General features: G+C 35.1%; 1 protein-coding gene across 9 annotated transcripts in view; it reads right to left on the bottom strand.

Annotated features, from left to right (window-relative positions):
• The window catches only part of AGMO (alkylglycerol monooxygenase), a 383,176-nt gene extending 358,636 nt beyond the window's left edge, over positions 1-24,540 (bottom strand). For 2 of the 9 annotated variants that reach the window (XM_053218392.1, XM_027071998.2), the window contains exon 1: positions 23,347-24,069. In XM_053218392.1, coding sequence (XP_053074367.1) covers positions 23,347-23,415 — 69 coding nt within the window. In that variant the 5' untranslated portion in view covers positions 23,416-24,069. Of the gene's footprint in view, positions 1-11,261; positions 11,345-23,346 lie in introns of those variants that run through there. The other 7 variants (XM_053218390.1, XM_053218388.1, XM_053218389.1 and 4 more) reach the window with 7 other exon arrangements.
• Positions 24,541-26,383: the final 1,843 nt, after the last annotated feature.

The following is a 26,383-nucleotide window of genomic DNA, read 5'->3' as shown; positions in this document are numbered from 1 at the left end:
AATTTCAGATGAACTGAAACAATGGAGTATGATTTATACATAATTCATTATTTTTAGTATCATTCATTAATCATAATTATAATTCATTAATCACCAAAAAGTGCAAACTTATTTCAAAGTAAGTTAGAGAAAGCAGAAAGAAATATTGACATTATGACCTCCGAAAATGGAGATAATTGGATGACTTCTATCCTCATGGCTTATAAATTTGTAACATAGGAAGACCTGTTCTCTAGATTTCACTGTGGTCAATTTGGCATAGCTTGGGGTCTGCCTGGAAAAAACTTCTTTGTGTTGATGTATAAAACAGAGTTAAAGACCTATCTCCTTGGCATATTATGGCCACAAGGGGAAGAACACATATGGCTCTGGTTTAAGTATTTTTTTTTCCCTAATGAATGTTCTTTCTGTTTTAAGGTACTAGGATCCGCCCCCCAACCATGCAAATATTTACAAAGCATATGCCTGATGTTTTTTTTAAGGCATAGGTCCCAGGAAATTGAAAAGGCATAATGCAGTATGCCTAGAATATTAATTAATAAAAGCTTCAAAGTGTTTTCTTCATTGTTGGTATCTTGAGACTTAGTCCTGGTTCTTACAAAGAGTAAGATATCAATAAGCATTTTTGAATAAACAAATGTCAAAACATTCCACATTTCCTTCAGAAGAGAAAACTCTTTCGTGGTATTTTCCCTTATCGACTTTTTCTGGCTTCAAGTTTACTATTCAAGGTAGAAAACACTGAACCCCAGGATATAAATTATAGCCATTATCGGGGCTGGGAACAATAAACCCCCACCATCCCAGACAAGAACTTGCAATCGTGTTGTGGGGAAAGGACATAAAAAGATGATCCACAGTAAAATGTAAGAGTAAAATCATAAAAGCTATAGAAATTGAGAAAAGTGAGCAGATAAAAGGTAAGATATGAGTGGGATGCTGACATTTGGGTGAAAGTAAGAATGGGAACAAAATACATTAAACGGGAATGTGTACCTTAAACTCCTATAGGCAAGTTCTGTGAACAAATCAATAGTTGTGTTTTGCTGGGTGGGGCTGGTGCATTTGTGTACTGAGAGCTAAATCTGAAGAGGTATCTAAGTGTTGAGTTATAAAAGACTATGAATGCCAGCCTATGACAAATGAATTTTGTGTTTTTGAAGCAAAACTGATGTGTGAAAATGGTATTAACAGATAATCAATTCACCGGAATTTGACAGATGGGTTGGAAGGAATAAGTGGTCGAAGCAGAGTGACAATTAGCAGGCTTCAGCAATGACCTCAGTTATGAGGTGGTCAGAACCTGGTAGTGATGATGGGAATCAGATGAAAGAAATGGATAAAAGAACTAAAACAATGGGAGTTTAGCTATGGGGAAAGAGGGAATTTGAAATAATTTCCCTAACAATTCAAACCCAAGTTCTTACAACAATGAGAGCAAATTTCAGTGGAATTAGAAGGTAACCATTTTGGAAAATGATGACAAATTCATCATTTTTAAATGTTAATTTTAAATATGCTGAATTTTGAGGTGAAAGATCACATAGGAAGAATTTTATAGCAAGTTTTCAAATATCCAAGTCAGTAATTTAAATATAAGACAATGATCAACATTCACCTACATAGAAATAGAATTGGCAAATAAAGCCACAAAAGTGACTTTTGTGATAGAGAAAATGAGCATGAGATAAGGGCAGGGCTCCATTTATGTGGGCAGGGACCAAGCAGAGACCATGGGGAATATATTGGAGAAATAAGTGGAAAACTAGAGCACTTTCATATAATGTAAAGCAAATAATGGTGCCCAAATTGCTGCACTATATTTACAGTTACAGAGTGTCAGAGGAAAATAAAAATTGAGATAGAGCATGAGATTGGTGATTAGTGGGACATTGGTAAACAAACACAGGAGAAAGGTACAAATATTAGATTAGAAAGTAGGGCTTAATTAAATGCACAAAATAATTGAAAACAAAATTCTATGAATATTGATTAGTACTAATGCAAAATTATATCTGGCTTTATTTTATTTAGTATTCATTTATGTTTAGTTAACATATCCATAGTTTATATTAAAATTCACTTTGTGTTCTATAGCTCTAGTTTTAAAAACATGTAACGTTATAAATCCACCATTAATTACAGCATCATAGAAAATAGCTTCATAGCCCTACAAACCCCATTCTTTTATTATACTGATGCACCCCTCCTTCCTCTCCCCTTCTTATGGCAACCCCTGATCATTTTGCTGCATCTATGGTTTTGCCTTTTGGAGGATATAGTATGGTTGGAATCTTACAGTATATAGTCTTTTTAGATAGGCTTCTTTCACTTACTAATATGAATTTAAGTTTCCTCCATTTCTTTTTGCGTGTGTCTTGATAGCTAATTTTTTTTGTCGCTGAATAACATATTATATGGATGAGCCACTATTTATTCATTAGCTATTGAAGAACACCTTAGTTACTTCTAAGTTTTAGCAACTATGAATAAAGCTGCTATAAACATTTATATGCAGCTTTTTGTGTAGACATAAATTTTCAACTCGATTGGATAAATATGTAGGAGCATGACTGCAGGGTCATACAGTAAGGCTATGTTAAGATTTTTAAGAAATTGACAAACAACCTTTCAAAATGTTTATTGATAATTTTGCATTTTACAAGCAATAAGTGACAATTCCTGTTTCTCCGTATTTTTGTCAACATTTATTGTGAGTGTTTTTGGATTTTAGTCATTCTAATAAGTGTATACAATATCTGATAGTAGTATTCCACTGTCACAATTTTCAATTTCCTAATGACAAATTATGTTGAGCATCTTTTCATATGCTTATTTGTCATCTGTATATCTTGTTGGTTAGGTATCTGTTCAGGTCTTCTATCCATATTTAATTCAGTTGTTTGTTTTCCTATTATTGAATTGTATGATTTATTTGTATATTTTGGATACAAGTCCTTTATCAGATACGTGTTTTGCAAATATTTTCTCTCCAACTTTGGCTTGCATTTTCATTCTGTTAACAGTGTATTTTGCAGAGTAGAAGGTTTTAATTTTTAAAAAAGAACAACCTATCGCATTTGTCTTTCATGGAATACACTTTTGGTTCCATTTAAAAAATCATTGCCAAAACCAATGTCAAACAGATATTCTTCTAGCTTATCTTCTAGAAATTTTATAGTTATGTACTTTATATGTAGGTCTATGATTCATTTTGAGTTAATCTTTGTAAAAGGCACTACAACTAGATTCTTTTTTTTTTTATTGCATATGGATGTCCAGTTCTCCAGAACCATGTGTTAAAAAGACTATCCTTTATCCTTTAATTGCCATTGCTCCTGTATCAAAGTTGATAACAACTGACGCAGTTTTATATTCTTTTATCAACACCATACTGTCTTGATTATGCTACCTTTATATTAAGTCCTGAAGTTTGATAGTGTCTGTCCTCTGACTTTGTTTTTCTTCTTCTGTATCATGTTGGCTATTTTAAGTCTTTTGACTTTCCATATAAACTGCAGAATCAAAAGAACATATTGGAGAGGCACCTGGGTGGCTCAGTCAGTTAAGCTGCTCACTCTTGATTTAGGCTCAGGTCATGATCTCCTGGTTCGTGGGATCAAGCCCTGCAATGGGCACTGTGCTGACCATGGAAGCTGCTTGACATTCTGTCTCCCCTTCTCTGCTCCTCCCTCGCTTACACATGCACACTCTCTTTCAAAATAAATAAATAAACTTAAAAACAATACCTCACTGGAATTTTGACTGTGATTATATTAAACAGGTTGTTTTGGCAAGATTTGAAATTTTAGCAGTATGGAGTCTTTCCATCCAAGGACATGGAATACCTCTCATATTATTTTGATTTTCTTGTACTTCTTTCATCAGAATTTTATAGTTTTCCTAATAAGGATCTGTACTTACTAATGTTATTTTATTTTTCTAGTGTTAATGTAAATGGTATTATGCTTTGAATTTTAAACTCCAATTTTTCATTGCTGGTATATAAAGTAAATGTCCTTATGAATTAGCCTGTTAACCTAAAAACTTGCTATAATAGCTTATTAACCCTACAAGCCTTTTGCTGATTCTTTGAAATTTTCTATATAGACAATGACGTCATTTGTGAAAAGACAGGTTTATGTCATCCTTCCCGTTTCATATGCATTTTTCCTTGTGTTATTGTATTAGCTAAGACTTTCAACACAGTATTAAATAGGAATGGACAAAGCATCTAGTCTCCCAACATTAAATATTAATTTGACTGTAAGTTTTTTATAGATTTAAGGAATTTATTAAATTATTCACAAATAATTCTCTAAATTCAGGACTGGTCTGAATGACTATGTGCAGGTGCACTTGTCCATCTGCAGATGAACTGGTTTCCATAGGAGACCACAATGATACAGTTTTGAGCCAATATGATTGCCTACATATTCATATTTCTAGTATTTAATACTTTAATTTCAACATGGCTCCTTGTAGGCTAGCTAGTTCAACTTGACTAGAGAAATTATCAAGTTAAGCTAAAGTTAAAAATTAGAAGGCATCTGATATAATTGATTTAATATGAAAAAAATAGCTACTTAATTTACCTCTGGTCTATAATTTTGAAAAAAAGTACATTTTTTGACAATTAGGGTATCTCAGGAGAAAAATAAAGAAATGGCTAGAGTGGAATAAATCCAAGTTGCTTTTAAAAATTATTTTTTTAGGAATGCCACAGTGGCTCTGTCAGTTAAGTGTCCAACTCTTGATTTCAGCTCAGGTCATGATCTCATGGTTGTGGGACTGAACTCCATGTGAGACTCTGCACTGAATGTGGAACCTGCTTAAAATTCTCTCTCTTCCTCTGCCCCCTCCCCCACTAACACTCTCCCTCTCTCTCTCTAAAATAAAAATAAATTAATTATTTAAATAAAATATGGTTCTTTTTATTCACAGCTTTTTGAGGCGAAAGTAAGGTATAATGAGATGAACTTTTTAAAAACCACACAACTTCATAAGTTTTGACTTATGGACTTCCCATGAGACCATCACTACAATCAAGATAATAAATATATCCATCACCCTCAACAGTTTCTATGTGTCTAGAAATCACCTTAGTTTTAGAAAGCTCCCACCAGATTTTAGGGGTGGTTTAATGTAGTCCATTCCCTAATATAGATTGTTATAATAGATGCCTGACAGTAAAATCTCCAAGGATCATCTGTTTATTTCTTATATTTTTCAAACATATTACAATGTCATTCAGGCTGTTATTACAACATATACTTCATATTGCCATATACCTAGCTCTGCTTTGGTAAACTCATAATTAACACTAAGAATATATTGATTAAGAAAGGCAAAATAAGTTAGTATCATTTTCTTTTAAAAATTTTGTTGTTTTTTTGAAGCCAAACACCACACACACACAGTATATACATGATACAAAGATAAATAATATTTACTTTTAACAGTATAAAGCTTACTATGTATTATATTACCATAGTAATATAAACTTACTATTGAGTACCTTATTATCTAATGGGAAGAGTGAACAAGTACTATAAGCAGAATCAATACATTTGAAAGTTACAACAAGATACTACTATATACCTGTTAGAATGGCCAATAGCCAAAATACTGACAATACCAAATACTGGTGAGAATATGGAGTAACAGGAAATCTCATTCATTGCTGATGGGAACGCAAAGTGGTAGAGTCACCTTGGAAGACAGTTTGACCGTTTCTTACAAAACTAAACATTATCTTATCATATAATGAAGCAATTGTGCTCTTTGATATTTGCCCAAAGGAGTTAACAACTTATGTCCACACCAAAACCTGCACACAAGCATCTATCATAGCTTTATTGTAAGTGCTAAAACCTAAAGGCAATCAAAATGTCCTTTAAAAGGAGAACAAGTAAATCAATTGTGATTCATGAAAAGACATGGAAGAAACTTAAACACATATTACCAAGTGAAAGAAGGCAGTATTAAAAGGCTACAAACTGTATGATTTCAACTATGTGACATTCTGGTAAAGGCAAAATGGAGAAAACTATGGAGGTAATAAAAAGATCAGTAGTTGCCAGGGATTTGGGGAGAAAAAGGGACGAATGGGCAGAACACAGAGGCAGTGAGAATACTCTGTATGATACTATAAAAATGGATATAGATCATTATATATTTGTCAAAACCCACAGAATGTACACCACTAAAAGTGGGCCTTAATGTAAGTTATGGACTTTAAATGGTAATAATATGACAATTTAAACTCATCCATTGTAACAAATGTACCACTATGGTGGCCAATGTTAATAGTGGGGATTTTAAGGTGGGGTGAGGGGGGAGAGGCATGCCCTATATGGGAACTCTTTGTACTTTCTTCTCAGTTTTATGGTGACCTTAAACCTGCTCTAAAGTAATAAAGTTTATTCAAAACAACTCTATTTGAGAAAACTGTATTTCTGAAAAGATATTTCTGAAAAAATAATAAAAAAGACCGAAATACACAGTAACACATCCCATGTTCATGAATTAGAAGACAATATTATTAAGATTGCAAAACTACTCAAAGTGGTCTACAAATATATCATTATTCATATTAAATTCATATGGAATTACAAAGACCCTGAAGAGCTAAAACAATAGAGAAAAACAAGGTGAAAAGTTGGAGAACCCATATTCCAATTAGTAACACTTACTACAAAGCTATAGTAATCAAAACAGTGTAGTACTGACATAGGCTAGAAATCTAGACCAATGGAAGATAATTGAGAGTCCAGAAATAAACCCATGCATCTGTATCTAAATGATTTTTGACATGACTGCCAAGATCTTTCAATAGGAAAAGAACTGTCTTTTCAAAAACTGTGCTGATGTAAGTGATGAATCACTAAATTCTACTCCTGAAACTGATATTACATTATATGTTAACTAACTGAAATTTAACAAACCTTTAAACTATTAAAAAAAAACTGTGTTGAAATAACCAGATATCTACATATAAAAGAATAGTTGAATCCCTACCTTACAGCATATTTAAAAAATAACTCAAAATGAACTAACAACCTAAACATATGAACTAAAACCTTAAGACTCTTAGAGGAAAACATAAGATTGTTTCTTCATGACCTTGAATTTGGCAGTGGATTCTTAGATATGACACGAAAAGCATGACCAAAGGAGAAAAACAAGAGGTAAATTGGACTTTATCAAAATTAAAAACTTTCATTCATCAAAGGACACTGCAAAGAAATGAAAAGGTGACTTACAGAATATAATAAAATACTTGCAAATCATATTATATTAGAAGTGTAGAATATCCAGAATACACAAAGAACTCTTACAACTCAACAACAACAAGAAGTCAAACTGCCCAATTTAAAGAGGTCAAAGACTTGAAGAGCTGTTTCTCCAAATAAGATACACAAATGACTAAGAATCACATGAAAAGTAGCACAAAATTAGTCATCAGAGAAATGCAAATCAAAACCAGAGGGAGATATTACTTCACACCCATTAGAATGGCTACTATTTGAAAAAAAAAACAATAAAAACAAAACAGCATATAACTATTAGCAAGGATGTAGAGAAATCAGAATCCTCATGTATTGCTGTAAGGATGTAAAATTGTTAAGCTACTGTAAAAAACACCTTGATAATTCTTCAAAAAGTTAAACATAGAATTACCACGTGGCCCAGCAATTCCACTTCTATGTATACACCCCAAAGAACTGAAAACAGATACTTAACAAATACTTGGACATGTATGTTCAAAGCAACACTATTTGCAATAACCAAAAGGTCAAAACAGCCCAAATGTCTATCAATAGATGACTAGATCAACAAAATGGATCTATACATACAATGGAATAGTATCCAGCCAAAAAAATGAAGTATGAATACATACTACAACATAAATGACTCTTGGAAACATATTAAGTGAAAGAAGCCAGACCAAAAGGTTGCATATTATACGATTCCATTCATATGAAATACCCAGAATAGGTAAATTGATAGAGACAGAAAAGTGATGGTTTTCAGGAGCTGGAGGGTGAGAGCAGTAATGGATAGTCATTGCTTTATGGTTATAGGATTTTCTGTGGGGATTATAAAATATTTGGGAACAAGGTAGAAGGAGTAGCTGCACAATTTTATGAATGTACTAAATGACCCTGTATTGTTCACTTTAAAAAGGGTAAATTCTATGCTATGTGCACTTACATTAAAATTTTTCTTTTAAGTTTGAAGACATTAGAGAGTGAGAAAGGTAGGACTTGATCAGCCTCAGTCCTTAGGAGGAGGAAAGTGAACATGAATAATTCCGGTATTTACTGGTTCTTCAATATTAAACCATTTGCTGAGTCTAAGCATTAGCTCAAAGGCTAGATGAGCTGAATGAGTAACTGACAGGATCAGAAGCTCAGCAAACTCTCTATAAACTGAAAGGCTAAAAGTAGGTGTGGAATATGGGGGAAGAAATCAGAGTTCTGTTTCCAATAACGAAGAGAGGCTCAGAGATTCACACCCTGCAATAGGGATGAATTAGAAATAGATCAGCCTCAAATGGATAAACTCAGCTACAAATATCTCATTCCTAACTGGATTAAGGTTATGTGCTCCTACCCTAAAAGAAGGCCAGAAACAAACTTGAATTCTTTCTGGAGAAAGCAAAAATCACCCAGATGTCTAACAATAATGAATGTCTCTGTCAAGGTAATAAGAAGAAAGATAGGGTAGCAGAAGTGGAATGGCAGAGCAAAGATTACAGTGGGGTTAACCGAATCATCTACCAACAATCTGAGTGTGAAGGTAGGGAAGGAGTCAGAAGGAAGAGGCAATTTTGACTAAGAATTATAACATGCAGTGGTATAATTTGAGGAGGACATAACACAGGAGAAGTAAGTCTAGGAAATGAAAGAGCTAATAAGTTTGGATGGGATTTATTACACTTTGAAGTATGTGTGGATTTGTTCCAGGTGGAGATGTGTCCTATTACAGGAAAAGTGTCTAGGAAAACAATATTTTTTATATGTCTGGACCTGACTGTTTGCATTTGCCATCACTGGGAAGCCTGAATATGCATGATGTGAATGCCACCTGTTAAAGTTCATCTGAAACAGCTATCCCATGAAAGTCTAAAATGCACAAATAGTCAGTTTGGTAATGAATTCTTCTAAGTACTTAAAGGAAAAACAAATTTTTAAGAGTGAAATGGAAGCATAACTTTACACATTTGAAGTAGTATTAATAAAAACTCACAGTCAATTCTTTTTTAAAATTTCTATCTCACTTACACAAAGTTTTAACAATATTTGAAAACTGAATATAACCCAAAATTTATATTTTCAATTGTTTGCATGATTTTATCTAATTTATATTTATCTGAACACACTAAGTTCTGTTATTTTCTCTTTTTTCTGTCTCAGCATATTTACATAAAAATCCCTTTCCAAGTACTTTTAGCTCTTTCCACTGAGAAAAACTGGTTTATGAATCAGTTCTGAACCATATAAGGAAGCAAACAATTGGCTAAAATAATTAATTTGCTTAGAAACAGATTATCGAAAGTAAAACATTCATTTTTCAGATTCAATACAAACATATACCTTATAAATATATTATTTCATTCAATGCAATAAACAAAGTATGGCAAAGATCTAAAAATAGTGTTTATGTTGAATACACTGAAGAATGAGTAAGAACAGCGTTTATAAGGCATTTCATAAGGGGAAAAGTTTACACTTTGGTTTTGGTAGAAAAGCCAATTTTTTTTTCTAATTGAAATATATCCATTTTCAGAAAAGTGGTGAAAAGAGTAGAAGTCAAGCAAAAACAACTGTTCCCGAATCTCAGCCTACCTACTTAGATTTTAGCCCATACACATGGCCTCCTTTCAGAAAGCTAGCTCCTTAATGAGGAGCAAAACCGGTGAAGATCACCAGACCCTGAGTGAGAATCGCAACCAAGACCAGATGTAGTCTAGCAAAACACTGACAGGAAAGGGAGGTCAAGCAAAAGAAGGAATGAATTCTGCCAGGAAGGTGTTCCTGAAAGGTACAAAAACAAACAAACAAACCCCACTGTGATATAGGAGTAAAATGTTAGCAAGGGAGCAAAAGCATAACCCAAGGTTTAAAGATATGGATGTACCACACGGAAAAAGTAGAGCATGCTCCAATGTCTGGTGCCACTGCAGAAAAGCCACCCTGATACGTTAATATCTTATATATGGCAATTTAATTAGAAGAGGAAATCATTTTCCTACAAAAATTCATTGAGACATTTAAGACGGGTAGCATAAACAACCATGCTGGTGTATCCTAGATTGGTAAAATTAATCTTTTAAGTGTCTTATATAAAACCAATTAATGGGAAATGTACATTGGATTGTATTTTGAATTACATAAAAGAATCATAATATAGGGCCAGCATAATTATATATGACTACGTTGTGAAATGTCACTTTGTGAAAGAGATACAATTTTAGTTGGCAATTTCTGCACGAGTATTTTCCGGATAAGACTAAAAATACTTAACATCATACACAATTTTCAGGAACTGGATTTATAGACATTTTAGAAAAAGAGCTACTACCAACAACAAAAGGCAACCCATTGATAGTAAGGTAGTAGCAACTGACATATAAACACCAGATAGAAGGAGAAATGGAAAGCAAATACTTCCCCAGGAAAAGGAAACCTAGCATTAAAGGCAGAGTAAGGCATATTATGAATTTTTAGTGGAAAGCCACTATTGAAAAATAAGAAATTATGCTAACTAAACTAAAAATATGTCAGGTGGAATTATGTGTTTGTAAAACACTTTTTTTGGTCTTATTCAGCCACTAAGGCAAAATTACAAGGTATATCTTAATAATTTTCATCATCTGTCTTTATTCTAATCCTCTCCCTCTCTTGCCATGTTTCCCATACATATGAAAAAAAATTGTATTTCCATCTCTTATTTCCTGTTTCAGGAAGAAAAAATTTGAGTAATATATAATATGGTAATATCCTAGAAAAAAAAGGTGCTCCCAAAGGTTAGACCTCAAAGTGATAGTTTTGAAATAGAGCAATTTAAATACTTAGGAAGATAAGTAAACAGGGCCAATCTCCCTGTTTCCCTCCAATTTCATTCAATGCTCCAACATCAAGGATTTGTTAACAACTGTCTTATGATTTTCAGCAGATTCCGGTTCCTTCAGTCTCACCAGACTCTCTGGGTCAGAGAATATATACACCAATATTGACATTTGGAAAACATACCTCACACCTTTTCATCCATCTAGATTTCACAAGGATGAGGCAGAGTGAAGTTTAGATGCAGTCACAACATCAAGTTCAGGGAACTGTTTCAGAATAGAATACCAGGATGAAAGTGCATAAAATGTCATAATTTACTATTGAGCCTGAAAATGAGAAAATGCTACTCAATTGGCATATTTGTATTTAGATTTTTATACACTGCCTTGCTGCAGAAAGATTTTTAGCCAAAATGAATTCTGAATGGAAGAGTCACCAAAATGAAAAATAAAATCGAATAATAATGTAGGTCCTTTATTCCTAAGGGTCTTTAAGAGAATTCAAAACACAAAGATTAAAAAAAAAGTCTAATAAAAGGCAAAGGAAGAAATAACATTTTTTGCTATTGACAGCAAATGAGTGCATGATTATATTCCTTATATTCTATATATTCATAAGGTTTGCTACATTCTACGTTGTAGGCCTCCCGGAGTCCCTCATTACCGTGGGGAATCTGTAATACTAACCGTGCTGGGATTAGCCAATACTTTAGCATCTGCCATTCTGCACTTACAATACTACAGTGCTCCGTTTCCTTCTTTCAGATTTGGTCTTATTTTCTTAGATTTTTTTTTTCTTTTCCTCTATTGGATACATAAGGATAGAGATTATATATGGTGTTGAAATTTACTGGGACATGAAATCTTCTCTTCATATATGTAAAATATCACAAATTGCCAAATGTTTATAAGGAGATTGGGCAGGGTTCCCAGACAAAGGGTGAGGATTTCAGTAGAGACTGATTGAATCTGTCTCTCTTGAAAATGTTCTTTCCAGTCTCCTGTCATGTGATGTGGATGATAAAAATGTGGGGAGGAGGAGGGCATCTAAAAACGTGGAAAATAACTATTAACACTCCCCTAGGGGAAACTGTTTTATAACTACGTAGGTCTAGACAAAAGCTTAGAACTTTGACGCAGGTTTCAGGCACTGTATTACCTCCTTGGATACAGAAGAATGATAAATTAAATTATAAATCGAATTAGCCTTTTTAAAGGCTTATCCAAAGCATTAAAAGGCCTGGATAACTGTAAGTAGTCCCTGCAACAACTTGCTCTAATGTCACAAGCAGCAATGCTCCTAAATCATACACTCAGATAGACGCCTTGGTAAATCTATTGGCAATCGGAATCAGTTGAACCTGTAAAAGCAGGAACCTGGGGTACTGTATTTGACCCAAACTTCTAGAAGAAACTAAAAAAATTTTAAAAACCTATTATTTATCAGTGAGCAAAAGTAGATAATAAAATAAATTGATTTAAATATTCAGTTATAAGGCAAGGAACACACAAAATAAGTCATTGAACTAGAGTCTCTTGACAATCACATGACAGAGTCTAGACAAGAAAATAGCCCTGTGCTATCATAAAAGAAATCATTCATGAATGAATGTTGGTAAAATCCAATGTTTTTTATCCTACATACATTTGTTGAGTTACATATTTTAATGGTGATGTTAGTTAAAATGTATTATGGTTTGTTTGCTACTGAATCACTCACTATAAATATACATCTATACAACAGTTTCATTTTGCTATTAAATTTTTAAATTACATATAAAGGTATTTGAAAACATTATGAAATAATACTTAACTTTCTATTTAACCAAAATGACAATAGGAGATGTGAAAGACAAATACAGAAGATTACATGGTTGTGAATGAAACTTAGCTCTTTAAATATGGAAAAGACTGGGCTTTTTTTCTTTTTTTAAGTAATTGAAAGCATGATAAAAAACAATGGGAAACATAGTAAATTGTTTTGATAAAACACAAAACCTTTACTGCCCAGACAGATTATTTAAAAAATAAAGAAAAATCTTTGTTTACAATTTCTTATCAAGGGCCAGCCAATAATCTAAGAAAATGTTGTTCTTTTAACTCAGAGAAAACCAAATTCTAGTATTACACTGGCATACTTTTGATATTAAAACTCATTTTTTAAAAACTTAAATAAGTCCATTCCAATCTTAGCCAGCTTGACCAAACATAAATTTTCTTTCCTAAGATTCCTTTTCCACAAACCTTCTATAACTTTTTATATATCCATTCAGTTTTTGTCCTAATTTTTTTTTTCCTTTTTCTCTTTCTGGAAGAACCAGTCATTTTATTCTCCTTATCTACTTTTTTTTAAATTTTTTTTTAACGTTTATTTATTTTTGAGACAGAGAGAGACAGAGCATGAACGGGGGAGGGTCAGAGAGAGGGAGACACAGAATCTGAAACAGGCTCCAGGCTCTGAGCTGTCAGCACAGAGCCCGACGCGGGGCTCCAACTCACGGACCGCGAGATCATGACCTGAGCCAAAGTTGGCCGCTTAACCAACTGAGCCACCCAGGTGCCCCTCTCCTTATCTACTTTTTATTCACAGTTGTTTCCTTTCACACTTATTATTTCTAAATAGCTTTACTTATATATACTGATTAGAATTTAACCCTTAGAAACATAATTCCTAATGAAAACTAAGAAGTAAGCAACTGTGGATTGTCTGGTATGCTAACATTCTGGGGATTTTATAAATACATTAAATAATTTCTAGAAGTATATCCTTCTTCATAGTAAATTTTTCAATGTGGCACAAAACATGGGTTTATTAGGAGACCCATGTGTCTTTAGTTCCTTAGTAAAAGGAAGTCCAAAGTGTATAAACCTGCATTCAGTAATTAATGTTTCAACATTTTATCTTTTTTGGAAATGATCTAGATATTCAATGAATATTCATCATTTAACTTATCTCAGTACAACTGCAAGGTTTCAAGTTAGCAAGAAGGTTCTGGAAACTATTTTTAAGTATACATACCGTAAAACATAATTATTATCAAAAGGCTCATTAATAAACTTTTATCTTAATTATATCCACTTAATTTACTTGTTCTTAACACTATGTTTAGATTACACATGAAAATTTTATGAAGATATTAAATACTAACCATTATCTTAAGTTCTCTTTCTTGCTGAGAAATTCTGCAAGGGAGGTAAGGTGAGCTTACTTGACTTGCAATAAACTTAAAGAGAATTGGGGCGCCTGGGTGGCTCAGTCGGTTAAGCGTCCGACTTCAGCCCGGGTCACGATCTCGCGGTCTGTGAGTTCGAGCCCCGCGTCAGGCTCTGGGCTGATGGCTCAGAGCCTGGAGCCTGCTTCCGATTCTGTGTCTCCCTCTCTCTCTGCCCCTCCCCCATTCAAGCTCTGTCTCTCTCTGTCTCAAAAATAAATAAACGTTAAAAAAAAAAAACTTAAAGAGAATAAATGTCTATGCCTGCATTAGATTTAATATTGATAGTTCATTTTTTTGAGAGAGACAGACAGAGAGAGAGACCAGCGGAGTAGGCACAGAGAGAGAGAGAGAGAGAGAGAGAGAGAATCTTAGGCAGACTCCATGCCCAATATAGAGCCTGACTAAGGGCTCAATCTCACAACTGTGAGACCATGACCTGAGCCAAAATCAAGAGTGAGACCCTCAACTGACTGAGCCATGCAAGTGTCCCTTAATAATGATGGTTCTAAAATATGCTTGTTTTAATTAAAATAACAAACTTAAACTAGTATTTGTTTACTGAAGATAATCCTGGATCATGTGAACTTGAAAACTATTTGGCTTAGTGTTTCTACATTTCTGAGAGTATTTTTTTTAATTTTGTAATGTTTATTTTTTGAGAAAGAGGGAGAGGGAGAGAGAGAGAGAGAGAGAGAGAGAAAGAGAGAGAGAAAGATGAGTGAGGGAAGAACAGAGAGAGGGAGACACAGAATCTGAAGCAGGCTTCAGGTTCTGAGCTATCAGCACAGAGCCCAATGCAGACTCGAACTCACAAACTGCGAGATCATGGATCACAAACCTGAGCTGAAGTTGGATGCTTAACCAACTGAGCCACCCAAGGCGCCCCAAGAGTATTCTCAATTACTTTCTTTATTCCAATGAAATAAAGATTTTTACAAATTACTTTTGGCAATACCATCCGGAGGTAGGAAAAAAAACACATGTTTATTAGATACATACATAGACATATGCACATAAACACACAGATGGACACAAAGAGAGATCTTATGGCTCTGGCTTCCTAGAGGAGACGGCACCTCAAAGGCATAGAGAAAGGATGCAGGTTTCTCCAAGAAGGGCTTTTGTTATCATCTAAAATCAGATCTTTCATAATACCTGCAAGCTTTTATCTCAGGGAAAAGACCTTCAACTAAGATGGATATTAAAAGACTCCTATATTCTGGATTTAGAACTCTGTGTCTTTGTTTTAGTAAATCCTACCACAAAGGCTTCAAAATATTTTGTTTTTTTCACTGTGTGCATAGTTTCATTGATGTTTAGGGGAGAACTGAAAAAAAAAGTTTCTATCATTTTCTGAATATCAGCTCCAATTTGGCCAACTTCGGACCATAGAGCCACATTAAAAAATTCTTCCAAATATTTTGTCAGGTTTCGGCTGAGACAAACACTAATATTCCTGTCAGTATTGAAAAATTTGACAGACACAAGAGGCATCCCCAAAGAGGTGCAAATGATGCTTCCAATATCCAGAGCCATTCCCAAAGATAACCACAAGAAAGAAAGAAAGAAAGAAAGAAAGAAAGAAAGAAAGAAAGAAAGAAAGAGAGAGAGAGAGAGAGAGAGAGAGAGAGAAAGAAAGAAAGAAAGAAAGAAAGAAAGAAAGAAAGAAAGAAAGAAAGAAAGAAAGGACTTAGACAATTGCTCCCCAGGTGACAGCAGCTAGTAGGACCCTAGCCACAAATGGAGTACAACCCAAAATCCTCTCTGGCTATATTTTGAGTGCCACTACCCTGTTGGGTGATCTGCCTACACACACACAAGTCCACATGTGCTAATCAGGCAGCAAGGTAAGTCAAGTTCTTAGGACACCAAATGAGACAAACAAGAAGGCAGAGAAAGGACTGACAACCAAGGGTTTCCCGAAAGCAAAATGCATAAGCCACAATTCAAAGATCTAATTCTTACAAATGGTTTTTTTAGCTGCCAGTCTGAAAGGAGCAATGTAAAATTTTCTTTCTCTCTTGACCTGGCACCACAGACAGAGATTTGGGAGAAGTGACTTTGACAAGAATTCTTATCGTTTGCTGACTTCTACAGTTTTCCCAGGATGCCCTCTGCAGGCTCTGGAGCAAGTTGGGTGTCTCAGTGGATCTCATCCTGGTCACTAAAAACTGTAGAGAAGGAAAAGCAATTTCCCCTCTACTCTATATACTGGGTGCTTGCTAAGACCCCTTTTTCTCTAAGGGTACCTTATAAATGGATAAGTATATCTAGGTGAAAAGTTCTCTGCTGTGGACACCTTAATTCAAGATTACCTTTGTTAAAACAAAAATTTAAAACAAAATTTTACTTACCTAAGGCTTCAATTCCAGCTTAAGTTGGACTTAGTTTGACACTACACCTGGGGCAGTTTCTAAGTGGAACCCAGATTGACTATGGCCAGTTTCTGGACCCAGTCCAGAAAAAAGAAATACTTGAAGTCTGAAAGCACATAATGCAAAATGTGGAGAGGCAGATTCTGAGAGAGACCTACCCACAACCTTGAGGCTGAGAGAAAAGCATCAAGCTCAAGGGGCCCAACAGCTACCTGTGTCTAGCCGCTCACCGTTCCTAGAAGCCCAAGGGGATCTCCTTAGGTTCCCTCCTCTGACTGTGGAGCTATTAAAAAATAAGCTGAGCACATTAAAAAACTTAAGAGTTTACTTGATCAAAATTCAACTCAAATTTGGCAACATTCAATCAAGCAGATAGGAAAGAACTCTGAGGAGCCATATAAAAAGAAAGACTTTTATAGACAGAAGGGAGCAAGAAAGTGATAGGGGGACGAAAAGTAGGTTGGTTATTGCAACATTACTTTCCTTCAGGGGATGGCAGGGATCTATCAGGCAGATGACCTAACTTGGGCCCATCTGGCAATTCCTTCTTGACTGGTTTTAGATTTCATTTCTGGGAGAACTGAAACTGTAATTAAGTCTCAGTTTGGTGACAGAAGGCTTAGCATAAGTGACTTCATTTGGGGCCTAAGTCTTGTTTTTAACACTTCTTAACCAAATCATACTATAATACAGATTTTTTAATGCAAAGGCAATTAGCTATGTTAAATTAATTAAACATCTAGAGGCCATTAGACTGATGGGGCTCTAATGCTATGGTGGCCTGCATAAGTAAGCACACAAAAACCTAGGCCTATAAATGCCTCCGGGTTTGCAAAATCAAAATGCTAAGTCCATCCATTCACAAAGAGCCAACTAGGCTTTAATCTGTAACTACTCAATAATTTCCTTCCTTTGTTTCCTTCTTCTCATTACAAAAATGTCTCCCCCTAGCTCCTGTAAGTGGAGTGCTCCTAACTACTTCCAGTTGGGCAATGCCCCATTTGAATCACTTCTTGCTCAAACAAATCCCTATAATTCTTAATATGCCTCAGTGTATCTTTTAACAGCTCCAAATTACTTTTTATTATTTTTTCATATTGTCCTTTGATATTTAAGCTTCCAGTTCTATGCATAGCCCTGTGCTTGGCACGTCTGATTTGATAATTCTAATCCACTGTGGGATGAGAAACAAGTTAACTGAGCAACTGAATAATGTATAAGAATAAGCTTCTTGCATGTAGTTCCTTGGCTTTAACAGATCCATGAAATTCATGATGAAGAAGAAGGTTTTAAACTTCCTGTTTGTGGCTCCGTTTGCCTTGACTATTGTGGCTGAAGTACTGAGACCAAGCAGTATGTAAATTATGATATTTTACTATGCTAATTTCATTTCTTTTGAGATTAGATGTGCTACTAAAGGAAATCCTTCTACCTAATATACTTGTTTTGGGAAGAGGCTGTTTTTGAAATAGTTAAAACACAGGCTTTAGGGTGCAAAAGACTTGCTTATGAGCCCCGGTTCTGTCAGTTAGTGGCATGTGAGTTTAGACAAGACACTTACATTTACTGAACACAATTATCTCACCTGTAGCCTAGGGCAATACTGGACTCTAAAAGAGCTGCTGTAAGGCTTAAACAATATAATGTATTAATTATATTGCAAATATCAGTAAGTCACACACAATAAGCAAAAACAAATCTAGATTCTTATAATGATAATGAAGACTTTTTATTGTAGTAGACATGTCTATACTCTTTAAAAATTGAGAAGTTTTTCTATCTTGCTTTATATGAGTTAGGACCATATCAAATGAGTGTTATCAAAAATCAGTGGTAAAACTATGAGGGCCTGCAATACTTCCTTTGAATTGATATATATATGTAAAGATATAAAGGAAATAAATTGGTCGTTTGACTCTGGAGGGAGCTAAACAACTCCAATGAGGTCTATTTACTCTGACAATAGAATGGGTTCCATTTAGTAGTAGTTAAACCTAATTTTGCAAAAATTAATTTATGTACTTTGGAATTGGTGGTTACATTTTTCATCTCACTGTTCTTCCTTCATGGACGTTTCAGAAAAGAAAATACAATTGGGAAGATATTTTAGTAGGAAATATAGAACTTTGATGTAGCCTATGTCCCTGACTTAAGGTAAAGCTTTATTCCATTGTTGATAGAAGTAGTTTGAAAATCTTAAAGTTTTGCTGTGCAATCTGAACTTTGCAACACCCCAAAAATGGAACGCTTACCTGCCATGCTTAAATTCCATTTTACATAATTATGCCTTTTTTTTTTCAACAAAATGTAGTCATTTTAGACCATGGTAAGCTTGACACCTGATTTTACTTTAACAGCACCTGCCCAGAGCATAATTAGCAATCCACTCTTGAAAAAGGACTTCCATACTGCACAGATGGCATTCCTCATACCAGACAAGCAACGATGAATGTTTGGAAACCAGCCAAACTGTCTGCAAAAATTGTGAGAATTTCAAGACTGACATCTGAGCAAAAGGAAAAATTTCCCTTTTCTCTCAAACCATAAGTGAACATCTGTTAAAGGCTATTCTCCTTAACTTTTCTATTTAGTCTCATCCGACTTGATATATTTTTAGTGCAATTTCAAAGGCTGTAACCAAATTTTTTTTATCTTGTGACACCCATATAATGGCCATTAAAAAAATGTTCCAGAGCTACATTTTACAACTAATTTAGATTTACAGGTATTTCTTTGAAAAGATCATGTCATTTCATTCATGCATTAATTCAACAAATATTTATTGATTACAACATGTCAAGAGCAGAATCGGTGTTTATAATTGTGCAAATCATGCATTGCACAACTCCAGGGGATGACATTCACATCATAATTACTATGTTGTTTTACAATGATCATTATCATCACCAGGTGTTGGCATTCTAATAATTTGAGGCAGAAGTGACGTTTTCTAATTCATAAAAATCCAAGATATAGGCTGGTGGTGGAGCTTCTAGGGACTGTTTAAGATGCTAGAGACATGGCAATGAACACAGCGAAGTTCTTGCTCTCATGAAGGCTGAAATCAATAATGGGAGGAACTAAACAGATATTTACCTAAAACTAACAGGAAAAACAATATGACTTAAAGGGGTAGAATGTGACAAGTGGTGCCATTTTATTTAAGAAGATCAAGGATTGTCAAGGAGGAAGTAGAGACCTAAAAGGGATGAGGGAATAAGTTCAAGATATATGTGATGGAAAAGTATTCCAGGCAAGGAACTAGGGAATGCAAGACTGAAATGAAAGAGTACTCAGGGTAGACAAGGGTAGGCAGGAAGTAAGACTGATTGGAGCTGAGGCCATGCAGAGGAAGTGCTGGCAGACAAGTGAGTCACAAATTTGTGGTCAGAGCTGACTACCTTGAGGCCCAGGTAAAGGTTTTAGTGTTTATTCTCAGCCTCTGGAGTGTTTTGTGTAAAGGAGGGACATGATCTGATTTGCTTTTTAAAAATGTCTACAAGTGTTTCATTATGGACTACAGCTTTCAGTTGAAATTTTACATTTGCAAAGTCACCATGAACCACTTATTAATCTGATTTGCATTTTAAAAGAATGACTTTGGCTGCAGTGTGGAGAATTAATCAATTAATTAATCAATTCCAGCAGATTAATCAATTAATTAATGAATTACAGCAGAAGAATGGAAACAAGGACAGCTGTTTTCATGAGTCAGGTTTCCCTACATGGTTTAAGTAGCTTCAATACAAGACCAATTCTTCTGTGCCCCTGCCTAGGGAACCACCTAGAATGTCAAATGCTGTTTGACAAAGAGTCACTGTTTCATATAGCTTTGTTCATGAAATTATTATTTTTTTAATTGCAGATGAACTTTCTTTAACTTTGAACATGTTAATCAAAATTATTTGAACTTCTTTAAAAGTCACTTTAAAATATATTTTATAATTGGATTATTGATTAGCAAGAATGACAGAGAAAATGATAGGTGTACTCAAATTTCTAAAAGAATGACTTACTGGAAAGTTTCTATATAATCTAATAAAATTCCATGTAATACTCTAACAAACTTCTAAAATATATATAATTTTAAGGAAACAGCAATAAAATCGTAACTGGTGATCAAAATAAATATCCAAATATGGAGTGTAAATGATTAGAGTCATTACTGGTTTTGCCACAGTACCTTGAAACTCTGCTGGCAGAAATAAAATGATAGTTGAAAATACAGAAAGTGTGGCTCATAAATGTCAGCCAGTCCCTGTTAAGTGCTTCCTCTCTTAAAGATTCTCCAAGAGCAGCTTTACCAGACTCATTTTTAAAATGCTTTTATGGGGACACCTGGGTAGCTCAGTCAAGTTAAGCATCCGACTTCAGCTCAGTCATGATCTCTTGGCTTGCGAGTTCAAGCCCCACATCTTGCTCTGTGCTGACAGCTCAGAGTCTGGAGCCTGCTTGGATTCTATGCCTCATTCTCGCTCTGCCCCTCCCCTGCTCATGGTCTGTCTGTCTCTCTCTGTCTCTCAAAAATAAATTAAAAAAAAAAAAAAAAAAGAGAAAGCCATGCAAATAATTTACAGGGATTAGTAGTTTGATTTTAAATGTATAATGTAAGTGTGACGTTGCATCAAAAAAACTGGACAAGTAGTGATAGATTTTCAAAATTAACATTTGTAATAAATTAAAAAAAATAACATTTGTAGTAAATATAAAAAATAAAATAATATTTAATGTTTTCAACTATCAATATCACTTACACATATGAAGAAACACAATATATGTTTAAATAACTTTAGGATAACCAAATTATTCCTAAACCATTTGAATCAAAAACATTTTTATAGTAGTTAATTTTGTTCATAAATGGCAGAAATATACAGTACAGCCCAAGCTTGATATTACTATATACTCAAATCACTGTATCACACCTTGTATGAAGTGGATGTGATAATAATTTCTATTTGCAAATACACTGGGTTTTGGAAATTTTTTCTGGAAACCATCCTTAATAAAAGTAAACATTAAATGGGGATTTACTGAGTTGGTTGAATACAATATGATGCAATGAAAAATTTTGGGTGGCTGGTGGGGGGTCTGGGTGTCTCAGTCAGTTTAGTGTCTGATTCTTGCTTTTGGCTCAGGTCATGATCTCATGGTAGTGATATGGGGCCCTATGTGGGGCTCTGTGCTAAACCTGGAATCTGCTTAGGATTAGTTCTCTGGCCCTCCCCTGCTCAAGCACGTGCATACATGTCTCTCTGTCCCTCAAAATTAATAAATAAGCTTTAAAAAACAATTTTTTCTTTATTGTTTCTTGACTCCGGTTTCAAGCTGGATTTGAATAAAACCTAGCTATTAAGGAGAAAAATGAGATACAAAAGAAAACACCTTTGCCCTCTGAAATGTACCCTTAAAATATTTAACCATTTTAAATGTCAAGAATATTGTAAAAAAATATATGATAATAGAGAATCACTTAAAGAAAAGCCATGTTTAAGTCCCAAAACACATTTTTTATAGGTTTTCAGGGTTTGCTGTTTCAATATTTTTTTTCTGGAGCTGTTTTATTCCTTTGTCTACTACCTCTAGCATTATTTTGCAAGAACTGAAAGCAGAAACGAAGTACCCATGGAGAAGGACTGTTCTTCAATATTCTGCTCAACTTTAGGTAGGGAATATAAAACATAACAAAAAAGCGCACTCTTAAAACCCTTTCTTAGTTTTTTGTAGATCAATGTTGCAGATTCCTAATGTGCTTAAGATTAGAAAAGTTTAGAATATCAAACTAAATGTTAAGTTCTAACTAGTCATAAACTTTTATAAATAGATTGCATTTTGCTGAAAACAAAAGGAGGTTCCAAGAAAATATAATTACAGTATCACCCAAATGGTTCAAAGAACTATACCAATTGAGTATTTGTGTTTGATAGTTTAAACACTGCATTGTAATCTAAATATCACTCACTCCAATATTTAACTTATTTATCTTAATGACATTTTATTAGAAAATAGGTTACGGAATAAATGACATATTCTTAAAAATCACCAGCCTAAGTATATTTAGAAATCAAGGTGAAAACATATTACAGTAAATATTTCTAATCACTAACTTGATACTCTACTGTCTTGTTACTGATTTTATTTTAGTTTCATAGTTTCCTCTAAACTTCCCTAACAAGAAAATTAGCATTTGTCATTACAATTATGCTAGTAATTTTTTAAAGGTTAGGAAACCAGTAGCATTAAAAACATAAAGGGAGGGGCCAAGATGGCTGAACAGCATGGAAATGCTGTTCTCCTCCCTGAAATGCAGCCAGATCAATACCAAACCATTTTGCACACCTAGAAAACTGATCTGAGGATTAACACAATGATCTGCACATGAACCACAGAACTTGGCAGGTACACGGCGCAGAGAAGTGAACTGGAGGAGAGAGAAGCCCTGTGGGGCAGGGAGCTATTTTATTTTTAACCTGAGGAGAGAGGACAGAGATGTGGAAGCGGGGGCGGGGGAGGAGGGAAGAGTATGGGAAAAGCACCCCCCACTGAAAGCAGCTGGAGAGAAAGAGGAGTGGAAACAGCCACAAGGGAATGGACAAAAAAGGGAGAAAGGAGAGGGGTAAATTCCGTTAAGATACTATAAGCAGGGGAGCACAGAGTCTGAAACTTCACAGCTCTATACCTGGTGGTGCTCTGGTGGGAAGGACGAATCCCCAGCAGATAGCGCGTCCGAGGGGTTCTTGGGCCACATGGAGAGAGGTGGATACCCTGCTGGGAGGCTATGTGGCCTCCTCACAGCAAAGGTCCCAGTGGACCCCGGAGAATGGCTACATTCGCTGGCGCTGGAACAAGGATGTTAAGGGTGAAGCCTGGTGCCAGAAGTGTTGCAATTTACCAGAATCCCCGAAAAACTGCTGCTACAAGATTGTGCAAACTTTTTCTGGGGCGAGCTGACACCAGCGCGCAGTCTCTGGGCATCCGCAGCAGCACAGTCTCACAAATGTACCTGCGGGCAGGCGGGCACCTGGCCTTTTCTTGGGGAGACCCTCCCCCAGAGGGTCTGAGCGGGTCAAAGCCACAGTCCCTCAAAAGTGAGGGATTGGGAAACACAGCCCCATCTGAGATAAAACTCAGGAGGAGATGCTGCCGGGCAGCCTGACAGCTTGGTCACTGACAGTGTAGAAGCGGAGAGTGGATGGAAGCCGGAGACAAAGGAGGGGTGCTTGATTGCTGGTCGGGGTGAAAGCACAAACTTCTGATACTAGAGACTGGGTGACGCCATTTTCTCCCGTCCCACGCATACACGCACACGCCTACACGCGCCACAATCCACCCCAGTAAGCTAAGCAGCGCCATCTAGTGGAGAACAGAGACATTACACTAAGACCCGCCCAACTGGGCCCTGCTCTTGAGGAACACAAGTCTCTCTGCCTGATTAATTTATGGACTATAAAGTGCTTCATAGTTTGACTTCTAAGGGAAATCAGATATAAATTCAATCATATTTCACTGTTTGCTGCTCCATCTATTCAATTTTCTTTCTTTTCTTATTCTTGAATACAGAAAGAGAAAAAATTTATTTTTATTTTCCGTTTTTATAAAAAAGATTTTTATTCATCTTTGAATATATTTTTAACTATTTTGTTAATTTTAAAATTCTATTTTACTTTCATCATTTCATTTTATTCTATCTTACCATAATCATTTTTTCAAATTTTTAAACGTTTCCCTTTTTTTGTCCTTTTTTCCCTTTTCTTTTCTTTCCTTTTTTCTCTATTCTGTCAAGCTCCTTTCAACAACCAGACCAAAACACACCAAGGTTCCAGCATCATTTATTTTATTTTTTTGTGTTGTTTTAAATTTTTATTTTATTTATTTTTTTACTTTATTAGTTCCTTTTCTTCCTTCAAAATGATGAAATGAAGGAATTAACCCCAAAAGGAAAGAACAGGAAGAAGTGACAGGCAGGGACTCAATCAACACAGATAGAAGCAAGATGTCTGAACCAGAATTTAGAATCATGATATTAAGAATACTAGCTTGAGTTGAAAATAGCATAGAATCCCTTTCTGCAGAGATAAAAGAAGTAAAATCTTGTCAGAATGAAATTAACAATGCTATAACTGAGCTGCAATCTCAAATATATGCCATGGCAGCAAAGAAGGATGAAGCAGAACAGCAAAACAATGATATAGAGGACAAACTTATGAAGAATAATAAAGCAGAATTAAAAGAGGTAGACTAAGTCAAAAGAGCATGACGTAAGAATTAGAGAACTCAGTGAACCATTACAAAGGAATAACATCAACATATGGGAAGATGAAGAGAGATGAAGAGATGAAGATGAAGAGAGAGAAAGAGGGATAGAAGGATTTTGTGAGCAAATCATGGTGGAAAACTTTCCTAACCCGGGGAAAGACACAGACATCAAAATCCAGGAAGCACAGAGGACTCCCATCAGATTCAACAAAAACTGACCATCAACAGGGCATATCATAGTCATATTCACAAAATACTCAGGCAAGGAAAGAATCATGAAAGCAGCAAGAGAAAAAAGTCCCTAACCTACAAGAGAAGACAGATCAGGTTCACAGCAAACCTATCCACAGAAATTTGGCAGGCCAGAAAGGAGCAGCAGGATACATTCAATGTGCTGAATCAGAAAAATATTCAGCCAAGAATTCTGTATCCAGCAAGGCTGTCATTCAAAATAAAAGGAGAGATGAAAAGTTTCCCATACAAACAAAAACTAAAGGAGTTCATGACCACTAAATGATCCCTGAAAGAAATTTTAAGGGGGACTCTCTGAAGGCAGAAAACAAAAACAGAAACAAAAACAAAAACAAACAAACAAGCAAAACCAGAAAGACTAAAAGCAACAAAGACTAGAAAGGACCAGAGAATACCACTAGAAAGTCTATAGGCAATATAATGCCAATGAGTTCATATCCTTCAGCACTCACTGGAAATGCTCACTCTAAATGTCAATAGACTAAATGCTCCAATCAAGACATAGGGTAACAGATGGGTAAGAAAACAAAATCCATCTATATGCTGTTTACAACAGACCCATTTGAGACCTAAAGACACCTTCAGATTGTAAATAAGGGGATGAAGATCCATCTATTATGCTAATGGATGCCAAAAGAAAGCCAGAGTAGCCATACTTATATCGGATAATCTAGATTTTAAAATAAAGACTGTAGCAAGAGATGAAGAAGGACATTATATCATAATTAAGGGGTCTATTCACCAAAACAATCTAACAATTGTGAACATTTATGCTCCAAATGTAGAACACCCAAATATATAAGTCAGTTAATCATAAAGAAACTCATTGATAATACTAGCATAACAGTAGGGGATTTCAACACCCCACTTACAGCAACAGAAATATCATCTAAACAGAAAATCAACAAGGAAACAATGGCTTTGGATGACACACTGAACAGGATGGACTTAACAGATATATCCAGAACATTTCATCCTAAAGCAGCAGGATACACATTCTTCTATAGTGTACATGGAACGTTCTCCAGAATAGATCACATACTAGGATACAAATCAGCCCCCAACAAGTACAAAAAAATTGAGATCATATGGTGCATATTTTCAGACCACAATGCTATGAAACTCAAGATCAACCACAAGAAAAAAATTGGATACATAACAAATATTTGGAGACTAAAGAACATCCTACTAAAGAATGAATGGGCTAA

The sequence above is a fragment of the Acinonyx jubatus genome, chromosome A2, assembly GCF_027475565.1.
Source record: "Acinonyx jubatus isolate Ajub_Pintada_27869175 chromosome A2, VMU_Ajub_asm_v1.0, whole genome shotgun sequence".
Lineage (NCBI taxonomy): Eukaryota > Metazoa > Chordata > Mammalia > Carnivora > Felidae > Acinonyx > Acinonyx jubatus.
The sequence above is the reverse complement of the archived record's forward strand: the minus strand, read 5'-3'. Positions and strand labels throughout refer to the sequence as shown.